The sequence below is a fragment of the Pogoniulus pusillus genome, chromosome 8, assembly GCF_015220805.1.
Source record: "Pogoniulus pusillus isolate bPogPus1 chromosome 8, bPogPus1.pri, whole genome shotgun sequence".
Lineage (NCBI taxonomy): Eukaryota > Metazoa > Chordata > Aves > Piciformes > Lybiidae > Pogoniulus > Pogoniulus pusillus.
Window position 1 is genome coordinate 13,464,784 of NC_087271.1, and position 12,426 is coordinate 13,477,209.

Genomic DNA, 12,426 nt, shown 5'->3' on the forward strand with positions numbered 1-12,426 from the left:
TTCCTGTTCCATGCTCTTCTAGTTACTGACCATTAGATCTCATTAAACAACTGTAGGTAGAAAGTTACTATAAGTAGCTTGTTGGTTTCTTTAATGGGTCACTGTATTTAGATTTATCTGTCAAATTCCCTTTTTTTACTTTGGAAGGTGAAAGTTCATGGTTGATAAAATGAGTCAAGAATCTAGAAAGCAGAGCATACAATGGCTTAAATTCTGTTGCATGCCTGCTAAAACACAGTGGGAGTTGCTGACTTTAGAATAGTAAGAACATGAGATCCTATGATAGGTGGTTTTTTTTTTTAATGGAAGCAAAATGTGTTTGGCTTCAAAAATTCATTAATGAATACACAGTTATAGTGTTTGACTGGAAAACCTAATTCTGTCTTTACAATAATAACTAAACAGCTTTGGAGAAACTAAAAACAGTAGTTTGAAAGCACAGATTTGATCTCATCAGTGATGCAACAATTAACTGCTACTGTTATTTGCTAGTCCAAGTTTAATAGCTAGATTCAATGTCAGTGATAGTTTTCAATTGAAAGAGATGTTTCCTTTTTTCCCTGATGTGTCCCAGGAAACTGCCTCCAAACAAAATGTGATGGTTTGGGAGTTACCTGGCTCCCCCCACCATGAATTCACCAGACTAGACTCAGTTGGCTGGAAGTTAAGGAAGCCATATTTGCAGTTTAGCACAATTTACAAGCATATATATATATATATATATAATATACACAAATGTTTACAGTAATATACAAGTTAAAAGTAACACAGAAACACAAAATTGCTCCCAAAACGGCCCCAGCGAAAACCTTCTCCCCCCTTTCCCCTTCTTTCCCTCCTTTCAGAAATAACCAGATCAGTCTCTGTATATCTCTTGTGATAAATCTGGAGAGATCTGAGGTGAGATGTCAAAAAGACAAACAGAAGGATAGAGAAAAAAAAAGGTTAGGTCAGATTAAAGAGTTAAGGCAGATGCAACCACACAGACCACCAGAGAGAAGGAGAACAAATCAGAACTGAGAAGTGAGTGTCTTATCTTTGACTACTTGCGTTTCTCAGAAGAATGAGTGATATAGTTCACTATTATTTTTCTTTCTTCTCACAGCTAAGGATTTAATTTCTCTCAGTAAAATGTTCATACTAGTCTCAAACACAAAATAAACAGAGGATTCTTCATGTGTGATTGTGCAAAATGAAAAGGTGCTGACAATAAAAGGGACCAATCTGTATGATAACATAGTCTTGGAATAAGAACAGGAAGCTGTCAGTTTGATCTGAAGTCTGTTTCAGCTGTCAGCTGAGAAATGGCAATTAATCCTTTACAACAGGTTAACCAGAAGTGTGATGCAGGAGGATGAGCTTCTTCAGGCAAGTCAGACTTCTGCTTTGGAAGAACTGGATCCTCCGGAGAAGACAAAAGGTAAAGCACTGGTCTTCGGGTTTCACATGCCGGAGTGAAGTGATTGTTACACGTATAAGAAGGTGAACATCCCGAACTCCCTGAGAAAGCAAAGGTGATCCTTGTAGGACCTTCTGTCTGCACCCTTATTTGGGGTGCTCTGCAAAGCCAGTCTGCAGACTAAACACAGTACTTGTGCACCAGGAGAAGAGCTGTTGAAAGTGGTGTTTGTATTTTCATGTAAAAGCATCTGCTGATAGAAACGTCATCATCACTTTTCAGCTCAGGGAGGCTGGATTTCTAAGTTCGTTCTCTTTCCCCCCACCCTTCCCCTCCTCTCTCTTCCCCCTTCCCCCTCCTCTCTCTTCCCCTGCCCCTTTCTCTTTTCCCCCCCCTCTTCTCCTTCCCTCCTCTCTCTTCCCCCCCCCGCTCCCCCCCCCCTTCCTCCCGATTCTATGCATGGACTCTATGCATGGTTCATCTGTAACATTTGTTTTTAATGGATTTTTGTTTTCTCTCTTTTTTCCCCCCACAGCTTCGCTTCCTGGTGGAGCTTGTATGGCCTCTGTCGTTGTTTCTTGCCCTCGTCTGGCTGAGGAAAGTTAATCCACTGTACCGCCAACATGAATGTAAGAGTATTTCAGATATTTCCATGCTCTAACTTGTACTAGATGGCTACTCAGAGATACTAGGCCCTGTTTTCCAAGTATTACTCTGCACTGGTAAAAGAACAGGGTTTCCTTCAAGCAGCATAGTTAATTTTAGCATATATTGTGGTCACACTCGCATGAAGTGTCAGGATTCTGTCCAGTTGCACAATTTTGTCATTCTGTTACAGAGAAAGGACTGCCTTGCTACCTTTGAAGTTAGCTCAGTATTCACCTCAATTTAAAATAATCATAATGTTTAGCTTTTTTTTTGCATTAGTAATGAAAGAAATCTATACAACTCCCATTGTGTTGCTTTTGCAGCGAGTCAGCCCGTCATGCTGTTTGAATTCACACAGGCACATAGGCTGCAATAGAAAAGGCAATAATTCTCCTGCAGAAACTCTTGGCACAAGGCTTGGCTTGGTGCCCTCTGCACTGAATAAACATCTACTTGGATGGCTGAGCCCATGGAGTTCAGTCTGGCTGGTGTCCAGTCACTAGTGGTGTCCCCCAGGGTTCAGTACTGGGACCTGTCTTCTTTAGTGTCTTTGTCAGCGATCTGGATGAGAGGGTTGAGGCACCCTCTGTAACTCTGAGGATAGCAGCAAGCTGGGTGGCTGTGTCCATCTGCTAGAGGGTAGGGAGGCTTTACAATGGGATATGGACAGGTGAGAGGCATGGGTCAAGGCTAAGTGCCAGGTCCTGCACCTGGGTGACAACAACCCCATGGTAAGCTACTGAGCTGGGGATGCATGGTTGAAAAGCTGCAACTTGGAGAGGAGTTCTGGTGACTAAATAAAAGCCAGCAGCACCCAGGTGGCCAAGAAAACCAGTGGCATCCTGGCTTGTATTAGAAACAGGGTGGGCAGCAGGGACAGGAAGGGATCATGGTCCTGTGCTCAGATCTGGGGAGGCCACACCTTGAGTGCTGGGTTCAGTTCTGGGCCCTCACTACAGGAAGGACATAGAGGGGCTTGAACCTGTCCAGAGAAGGGCCTGGAGCAGCTGGGCTGTGAGGAGAGGCTGAGGCATCTGGGGGTGTTCAGGCTGTTAAGCAGCCTGTGGGCCTGTTGCTTAGGGACTTGGTTTGGTGTTGACCCTTCAGTGCTGAGTCAAGTGTTGGAGGGCTCTTCTAATTGGATCTTTTCTGTGATTTATATTCTGTGTTTCTGTACCCTAGGTCACTTTCCCAACAAAGCAATGCCATCTGCAGGGGTGCTGCCATGGTTGCATGGCATCTTCTGCAATGTGAACAACCCTTGTTTCCAGAGCCCAACCCATGGAGAAGGTCCAGGTGTTGTGTCCAACTACAACAATTCTATGTAAGCACAGCTGTATGTGTGAGTCCAGCTTTCAGTAATACAGCCCTGCTAGAAAGCTGCCAATAGGCTGCTCTTGGCACCTCTTGGACACTCATGTGCATGAGTGATGCAAAGAGAAAGGATGGAGTGTCCTAGCTTGTTTAGAAAGATCCCTCAGTGCACTCATATTTTTAAAACAATGGGTCTGTGTTGTGGAAGCAGAGGGAAAGGTGAGCATTTAAGAGGACACCAGGTGCAAATAATGGAAGACAAAAATTTCCAGCAGTAATACACCAGCTTCACCTCAACAACAGTCAGCAAAATAGAGACAGAGCTCATGATGATAGGTTTGGGCCCTTTCAAGAAAGAGTTCACTTGCACAGGTCTATGGGTAATGCACATTCACAAAATAAACTCCATCCTCTGCATTGCCTGCTGCGTGGTGAATGGCACAGGACAAATCCTTCTGATACAAGAGTATGAAACCCTACAGCTTTCATCACTCCAGTGGTCCCTGATGAATGAAGCAGCAGCAAAGGGAAACCTGCATTGCTACTTCTGTAGCACCTCTTTTGTGAAACTTTGGTCATCACAGTCACTTCCAGATACTAGCTAGGGAACAAAACAGGATGGGAAATTGATGGATTGCTGGTGAAAACGAGCTGGGGGGAGTGCTTTACTGTAGTATTGCTTACAGCTGAGTTATGACAGACAGAATATGATACACAGATCCTTAGAGTAAAAATCATCAGAGTAGCCATAAAGAGGGTTTCAAATCTACTTTTGCAAACAGTCCAACTTGGAGCATTGGATGATGGAAAGTCATAAGCTATTGATGTTGAGGTCATTAAATCTCCCATAACAAGAGTGCACATAGCTTTGTGTTAGAATCTGACATTTTCTTCCTAGTAAGGAGAATTAACACAGTCAGCTGGCCCATCTCTGTGGGCTACGGTTAGCCACATGGCAAAGCTAGAGCATTCTGGATTCTATACATTCTGTCCTGTCTAGGTTGCTTGTTACAAAGCAAACTGTCCCTTTGAGAGTCAGAATGATTTCAACACGTGCAGAGGAAGCAAATACATTGTGCTTCCTGAAAGAATTTAGCCCTTCCTGTTGGCACTTTCCTGTAACCTAAAATAAGAGGCGAGGACTGAACTATACCATTCCATGTATGGAAAAGCATGACGTCTTTAAAGCACTGTAGCAGCCTTCCCCACGGTGAGAAGAGTTGCTCATACTTTATAAACTTGGGACCTGCTTGCATCCCTGCTTGAACTGCAGCTTCCAACCCATAACCAGCAGGTGAGCAGTTGCCTGTCACAGCATTGCTCCTGTTTCCCTCTCTCTCCTAGGAGAAGTGTTTTGAAATGATCAAAGTGTCATCCTTACACTGGAGAGAACTGAGCAGTGAGAGGGAGGAGGATTCTGTTTGAGCCATTCCATGTTGCTTTTCTGTCTGAGCAGGGTGGCATGTGCTCAGTGTCCCATCCAGCTGCTGCAGCTGAGCCTGGGCCAAAATGAGAGCAGATTTGCAGTGTCACCTTGAGGTGAAGACTGTCTGGGGAAGATGCCATCTCTCCAGCAAGAGCAGCATGGCTAACAAAGGTGTGAGAGGCAAATATTCCACAACACCAGCAGCCCCTTTAAACCTTCTGTAGACTTCCAAACCCAAATGAATTTGTCACCTGAAACTGCTCTGTCGTTACCACAAAACTGAACTTTGAGTTTCAAGACTGAAGAAAACCAAATTATTTTTACCTCATCCCTAGCAGAGAAAATCAATCTTTTGATTGTTTTCTAAATGTGAAAGTTTCTCAAGAGTTATCAGTCTTAAATTATTGTTGCTCACTGTTCCTTTTTTCAGCCTTGCAAGGGTATATAAAGATGCCCAGGAGCTCTTACTGGGAGCCCCTGAAATCCGTGATCTTGGCAGGATCTGGGAAGAACTGATCGTTATGACTCAGTTTATGGAAACAATGAGAACTAACCCTGAAAGAATTGAAGGTAATTGCTCTGTTTATATCCTTCAGACTGCTGAACTTTCCTTTCCGAGTGCTGAATAGTAGTTACTCTGCAGGCTGAAAACATTCTAAGGTGTTTTAAATGGCTGTTTGTTATTCTGCTTACTGCTTGAGTGAGTAAGTTAAAGCTCATCCAGTGTTACAACAATCATCTTTCTTTTGAGAGCAAAGAGAAAGGCAATCCACTCCGATCCACAACCATCTTCCTTAATAACAGTACACAAAACTCCAAAGGCCAAACCACAGGTATCTCGGTACCAGCCTGGGTGAAGACGTTTAAGTGCAATTACAGCAGAGGCACAAGCAGTGAAAAAGTGTCACCGAAGAATGCTTTGGAGGAATGGAAATCTAGAAATAGGCCTGGATACATACAAGGGGAATGCCCCAGAGAGAGATTTGAGCTCCTTTATTTCAAGCATTAGCTAAAATAGTGAAGGAGGAAACACTTTCCTCTTGTTTTGCTGATGTGTTTAGAGAGGAGACACTGTACACTTATAAACAGGATTCCATTGTTCTTACTTAAAACAACCTGACAACCCGGGGGAAAATATTTGGCTTTAAGCATGGAATTTGAAAAGATACCCCTGCAGCTAAAGGCACAAAAATGGGCTGGCTTTGAGACTTGATCTGTCCCACTCTCAAGTCCTTTCTGCCAAGAGTAATATTTTTATTAAAATCAAATAATCACTCTCCGTATATTTTTAATGTGAATAAACCATCTGACATATTTGCTCCAAAATCTTTGTTGTGGTAGGCCTCATAGGCCCAAAATAGGCTTATACATGTCCTGCCTTGCCTAGGCATGATTTTCTGATCCATCAGGGAGGCAAGCATGGGAAATGGACACAAAAGAACCTGTATCCACAGAGTCTGGCCTGCCCAGGGTCCTGTGATGTAAGGTACACACACTTAGCTTGTGCCTGCCTAGTGCAAGGCCTGTGCTTTTCCCAAGTTAGGGAAAAGCAAGCCTATGGCTTTGCCTAATATGGTATGGCTAACTGCTATTCTTGTGTCCAAAGGGCAATTAATCTCAGCCCACATTGATAAAAGGAGATACACAGGTGAACAACCTGCTTTTGCTTCCCTGCTTTACTTCCCTGCTCTTTGCCTGCTCTCTCTGCTGTGCCCAGCCCTGCTGCTATTGCACGCTGCCTTATTGCTTGCCTGCTGAACGCCAGTGCTGTGAGTTAGCAGGAGCAGACCCTGGATATCTGCATGTGATCAGCCTGTGTGGCCAACGTGACATTGTGCTGAGACTGCACCACATCTGTCTCTGCACCTGAAGGTCCTGCCTGGAATTCCTGGACATATACACAGATTGTCCAGAAGAAGCCAGGAGACAGGGACAGAGATTGTCTGCGTCCTGTCCCCAGAAGCCAGGAAGATTCAAGTTTCAACGCCCAACAAGACAGAGTCCCCTGAAAGCATTTGGGCACTGTTTGGTCTGTGGCTAGCCCCTGTGAGAGTAATAATAATTCATGAGTAAATGCTTAAATATATCTTTGTAATTCTCTACTGCCTTCTGCCATAGAGCAGAATGAGCTTGAGCCCAGCTACTGGGCAAGCAGCATATTGACTGCAAGCGGCATTTGACTGCAGAACCTTCTCTTCCAGTTCAATTATTGTTCAAATATTTTGCTGGTTATTACTAGATCTAGATATTTTCCATAGAATGTTTCCATGACTGTGTAAGAACCAAAATATTATTAAAATTAGTGGCTGGGGGTGGCGAGAGTTCTGAATATAAAAATTAATAAACAATATTAATTTTGGAAAATATAATCTCGCATCAATTAATTTCCCCTCCCCAACAATCTTCTCAGAGGTTTGCAGCAAGAAGGCAAAAGGAGGTTGTCTCCTGTGAGACAATCAAAGTGTCCCAGAACCCAAACAACATGAATTTGGATGTAGTCTGAGCTGCAGTTTGTACACAGCTGTAGAAACCAAACCGATCTGTTTAGAGGTGGGGAAAAGCAAAACATGTCACGGATTTGCAACATACTTCTAAGGGACCATACTCTTGGTTTGGGAAATTGCCTTTGCATCCCACTCTCAACTTTTCTCAGCAGCTGTAACCTAGAACACATCCCTCCCCATTCCTGTGAAATACAGTGCTGATACTTTTGCAGAACCAGTGGGTTTTGTTAATGTGCTTTACTTGGAAAAAAATAAGTTTGGAATCTTCTGTTTCAGAAAGCAAAGCAACAAAGTCAGTTTTGGAGCTAAACTAACAACATGTGTATCATCACCTGTTTTCCACAGACAGAAAGGGTACTGCAGAATTGGTTCTTTAAATTTTCTCTGTATGTAGCTTACTACTATTGCCTGGAAGTAATGGTCCTGATGTAATATTTTTATAGCTACAAAGCTGAGTAATGAAAAATAACAAATCTTAGAAACTGAAATTGTTCCTTCTGATTTTTTAAGCCAGATACACCTCTGGAGTCCTTCCTTGTCCCATTTCAGCCTTGCATGGACACATTTGACAAGACGTGTTTCTGCAGTGTGCTTTTCCCTCTGCAATGCCTGGGTGCCAGGAAAGGCATCAATGAGAATGAGAGAGGCCGGCCTCCTAGTATTGTTTTCAGTGTTTACTGCTTGAATAAATATATGTAGAAGCAATTGAATAGGCTTATTGCAGATGGAATTGTGGAAGTTAGTTGTCAAACCCTGATAAGACTCTACTCACAGAACAGAGATACTCATCAGCAGATCCGTGCATATTTATCTGGAGATGCCTGCAGTTCCATTTCCCATGTCACTGTGGTGCATGCTGGTCCTACCAGTTTCAGCTACCTTACTGACAGAACTAAAATTTGGCAGACATTCTTCACCAAACTCTTGATTCTTTGCAAACCTGCCTTCATAAAGGCTGTAGTATTCAGTGGACACAAGCAAGATTCACTTCCTGAGCTTTTGCTTGGGGTGCACTGGATTCACACTGATAATGACTTATACTAGACAAGTTGAACAGATCAATGCTGTTTCACTGTGAGGGCAGCAGTGTTTTGAATTTTGGTACAGATGAAGGAATTTTTTTGGCCTCTCTTGTATTCATTTAGCAGTGGGTAGTCTGATTCATCTGCCTGAATGTTTGACAGGTTTTAGCTTAGTAGATGGCAACCTTTTTTAATACAACTATTAAGCTTTAGGTTTCTCCAGGGAAGTTTTTATGGGTTTTATGAAAGATTTTCCATAAGACATTTTTGTAACACCGCAGAATAAGAAGAGCTAACTAAGATTAATCAACAACAAGTGATACATGAGTGTGAATATAAATGATTGATTAACATTATTTATACAAGGCCCAGAAAAAAAAGATACTAAAAAGAGTAGCACACTTGAATCTGGACATTTAAAACAAAGCATTACCTTAGAAAAAAAAGGCAGAGATTTCAAATGCTCTCAGGGATGGTACTTCTATTGCTGGTGTTCTGTCTGAAACAAGAGCTCAGACAGGCAGAGTTAGAAAAAACAACATTTTCTGATGATCATTCACCAACAAAGGATTAAAATGATTTTGAATTTAAAAACCAGTTTGAGACTTATTAGTCACTGCTGCACTGTGATGGGATGAAAATTATTGCCAAATAAAATCACCAGACCAGCTCAGAAGGCTTGAAGCAAATGAAGCTATGTATTTACAGCAAGCTGAAATCTAAAAACATACCGTACACTGCATGTGCAGAAACTATATTTGCATATATTGACTATTATTTATAACTCATAAATAACACAGGCCAGAAGGGACTAACCACCACCTTCTTCTGGCCAACCAGAGAGAAAAACCCAGAAAGGCACCAACTGTTATCTACTCAGGTTAGTGCAGAAGTCAGTCAGGGCAGAGGAGGGAAGGATGACAGTGAAAAGCAGGAGGCAGAAAGAAGGCAAAGGAAAGAAAATTGTCTATGCAGCAGACTTCATCCTAAATAGCAAGTGAATGGAACAATATAGGTTTATCTATTGTCGTTGTTCTATAGCCAATATGATTATTTATTTAAAAACTTGTATAAAGCTGGAGTGTTAACCCTAAAACACCATGTGCATATGTGAGACCTTCTGTGGGTTTGGGCCAGGATATGAGATATGAGTTAGTTTTTAACTTCCTTTGTTAGATGCCTCACTAATCTCTGCACTCCTCTTTTTGTTCAGGAAGAGGAATACGAATTCTAGACATTTTGAAAGATGGGGAGACCCTTACTTCCTTCTTGCTGGAAGATGTTGGCCTCCCAGATGTTGTAGTTTTCCAGCTTATTAATGCACAAGTGCGTCCTGAACAGGTGGGTGAAGGAGAATGCAATCTCTTGAGTTGTACATGTGAAACAGCTTACGTGAGGACCTTGTGCTCAGAATACCTGCTGCTTCAGAGGTTGTTTGTACAACTTCTTTTTGTAAGTCTCAAAGAAATGTTGGTTTGTTTTTAAAAACATTTTGAATATGCATGAAATGCAGGGTTTTTTTCATGTTATTGTTGCCACCAAACCACAAACATCTAAACCTGTTGTTGTCAAGCAATGTATTCACCCTGGCAGTGATAAACATTTGGATCTTAAGTAGGAGGCAGCTGTGTGTCTTGTAGGCAGCAGTCCTGACGAACAGCAGCAGAGAACTGTTTTGAGGTTCTTAACTGAACAATTACATTCCCCAGTGCTGCATTGCGTCACAGGAATAGGTTGGAGTGGAGAAGCAGATCTTGCATTCTGACTGAATGATAGATCTTTTCAGAAAATTCAGAGTGAAACTGCAGGTCAAATCCCTCCTGAAGCAGCTGGGCAGGAGACTGCATTTGACCAAACTCAGGCTCTCTGCCTCTGCATGTGCTGATGGCTGGGAGCTCTGTGAGAAATGTTGTATTAATGAATGGATGTTGCTGAATCAGAACTCTGGATTATGCTGTATTATTATGTGGGTGGAAGCAAGTGAATAATTGAGGCCGAAAGACAGAATTCCTGGTTTTCACTACCACATAAATCACAAATGCTGGAGCTGCATGTGGCCGGAATGAGGGAGGGCATTAATGAACTCACATGCGGTCCCTTTTGTGCACCACAGAGTCCAGCTGCTATAGCACTCAGACTGCTTATCTGCTGTATTCCTGGTTGCGACTGGGGGAACCCTGCTTTTCTCCTCATTTGGTCCTGAAGCAGTATTACAAGATCATAGCAAAGCCAGTAAAAGCTGACATCCTACTTAATTTCACATCTCCCTGTCAGCTGAGATGGTGAAAATGCCCTTCCTTACTGGTCTTAACAAGAATACATACAGATGTCCTGCTGGTCTTCTCTTTCCCTTTTAATCTCTAACCTCTTCATGAGGTCTGCTGTGCCAGAGCTGTATATTGCTGTGTATTGCTCTCTTAGCCTCCCACTAACATTCATTAATGTACTATTAAGAACTGCCTGCCAGTGAATGCAGGACTGAAGTCTTCAACACTGTCACCAGAAGTATGATTTAAATGTGTTAGATTGTGATATCTTTCTGCTGTATGATTGCAAAGGAGATGTAGTTCTCTTTATGCTGCATATTAAAGAAATGTGAACATCAGAGATGAAGCTGGAGGAGACCTGATGTTGAATATGTCTTATGCTGTTGTCCATGAAGTTTTCTTGTTAGAAGGAATCATAGATTACAAGATCATATCACAAAGGCTGATTTACAGCTATGAGGAAAGAGAGTGAAGTTACTCCAAGAGCAACTGATGTAGAAAATGGGTTCTGATAATTTTCAAACCACCACTAGATCATTCTTTTCAACGTCATCCCCTGTGGCAGATGAAGCTCTTAATTCCTATAGGATTATCAATAAGCAACTTACTTGGGTTGCACTTCTGGTTCCGGTGGAAGTTGAAGAGCCATAACTAGAACCTAGATCTGTGGTCATCTGAAGCCTTGGCCATGATAGTTGGTCTCTAGGTCTGCGTGTTGCTCTACCCTCTGTTTGCTTGCACATCCACTCTACAGCCTCTCCCCTTGGCTCTGATGGCACTGAGCTGAGCAGCTTTAGAGCTGTTTGTTTACAAGAGCCTGACCTGTTGCAAATAGCTGGCTGCAGATCTAGGCCTGAGCTGGCTGGGAGAGCAGGAAATGACACAGAGTGCTGAAAGCTAAATCTGATCAAAAAGCCAACTAGCTGAAAAAATATTTTGTCAGCTTTGGCCAAACAGTGACACACTGAAAAAAAAAAAAAAAAAAAAAAAAGCAAGTGTTGAAGTTTTTCTCTGAGGGCTTGGGGATTTTTTTTTTTTAAGTTATTCTAAGATAAGAATAAGAGACTGATGTCTAAACCTAGTAAGGTCAAGAAAGAGCGGCAACAGCCCACCCTGCCGGAAAAAAGGGAAGGGCGGAGGTTTGATGTTTTTCCAATCCTATCTGGTTGTGAACACTCTTGAAAGGCAGTTAGTTTGTAAATAATCTCACTCCTGCTGCTTTTGCTTTTGAACGTTTGATTTTTTTTTTTGTTTGCTTTTTAATGCGTTTAATCCTTCTCAATGACATTCACGTCACAGTTTTCTCAGTTCACCAGTAAAACCAAAGTTCTCAGCTGCCTCCCTGTGGAGCTCGGTTTCACTGCAAGTCACACTCTACGATGATCATGTCAGGCATAGGTAGTATAAAGCGACTGAATAAGTAAGCAGATTCTTACACTGACACAAGGCCTGTCAAATGCAGTCTGAGGGAGGGTGCGGGAGTGTTCTGTTTTGGAGGGGTTTTGCAAGCTAGACTGTGTGTCAGTTGGATTTCTTTTGCATTCTGCCTTTCTAGCTGTGCCCATTGACATGGGGACAGCTGTGCTGACGGCAGTTCTCTCAGAGACTTTTGCTAGACATTTCTATGCAATCCCAATGAACCCTCTGTGTCATTCATGTGTTCTTTTTGTCAGCTGAAGCTCAGGGCAATCATGGTACATGAAACATGGTGTTGCCCTAGGTCTTTCTTCATCTGCCTTTCCTACTCTGGTTGCTGACTTTCCACAGTCACACTTGCAGCTTTGTTGATAACTTCAGACGTCTGAAGCACTAATGATCAAATCCTCAGGCTTGAATCCACTCTGTA

At 42.5% G+C, this 12,426-nt stretch overlaps 1 protein-coding gene across 1 annotated transcript in view; it reads left to right on the forward strand.

Moving 5' to 3' along the window:
- The first annotated feature begins 1,354 nt into the window (after positions 1-1,354).
- The window catches only part of ABCA4 (ATP binding cassette subfamily A member 4), a 110,718-nt gene continuing 99,646 nt past the window's right edge, over positions 1,355-12,426 (forward strand). The window contains 5 exon segments of the mRNA XM_064148254.1: positions 1,355-1,420; positions 1,935-2,028; positions 3,230-3,371; positions 5,218-5,357; positions 9,527-9,654. Of these exon segments, the coding sequence (XP_064004324.1) occupies positions 1,355-1,420; positions 1,935-2,028; positions 3,230-3,371; positions 5,218-5,357; positions 9,527-9,654 (570 nt within the window).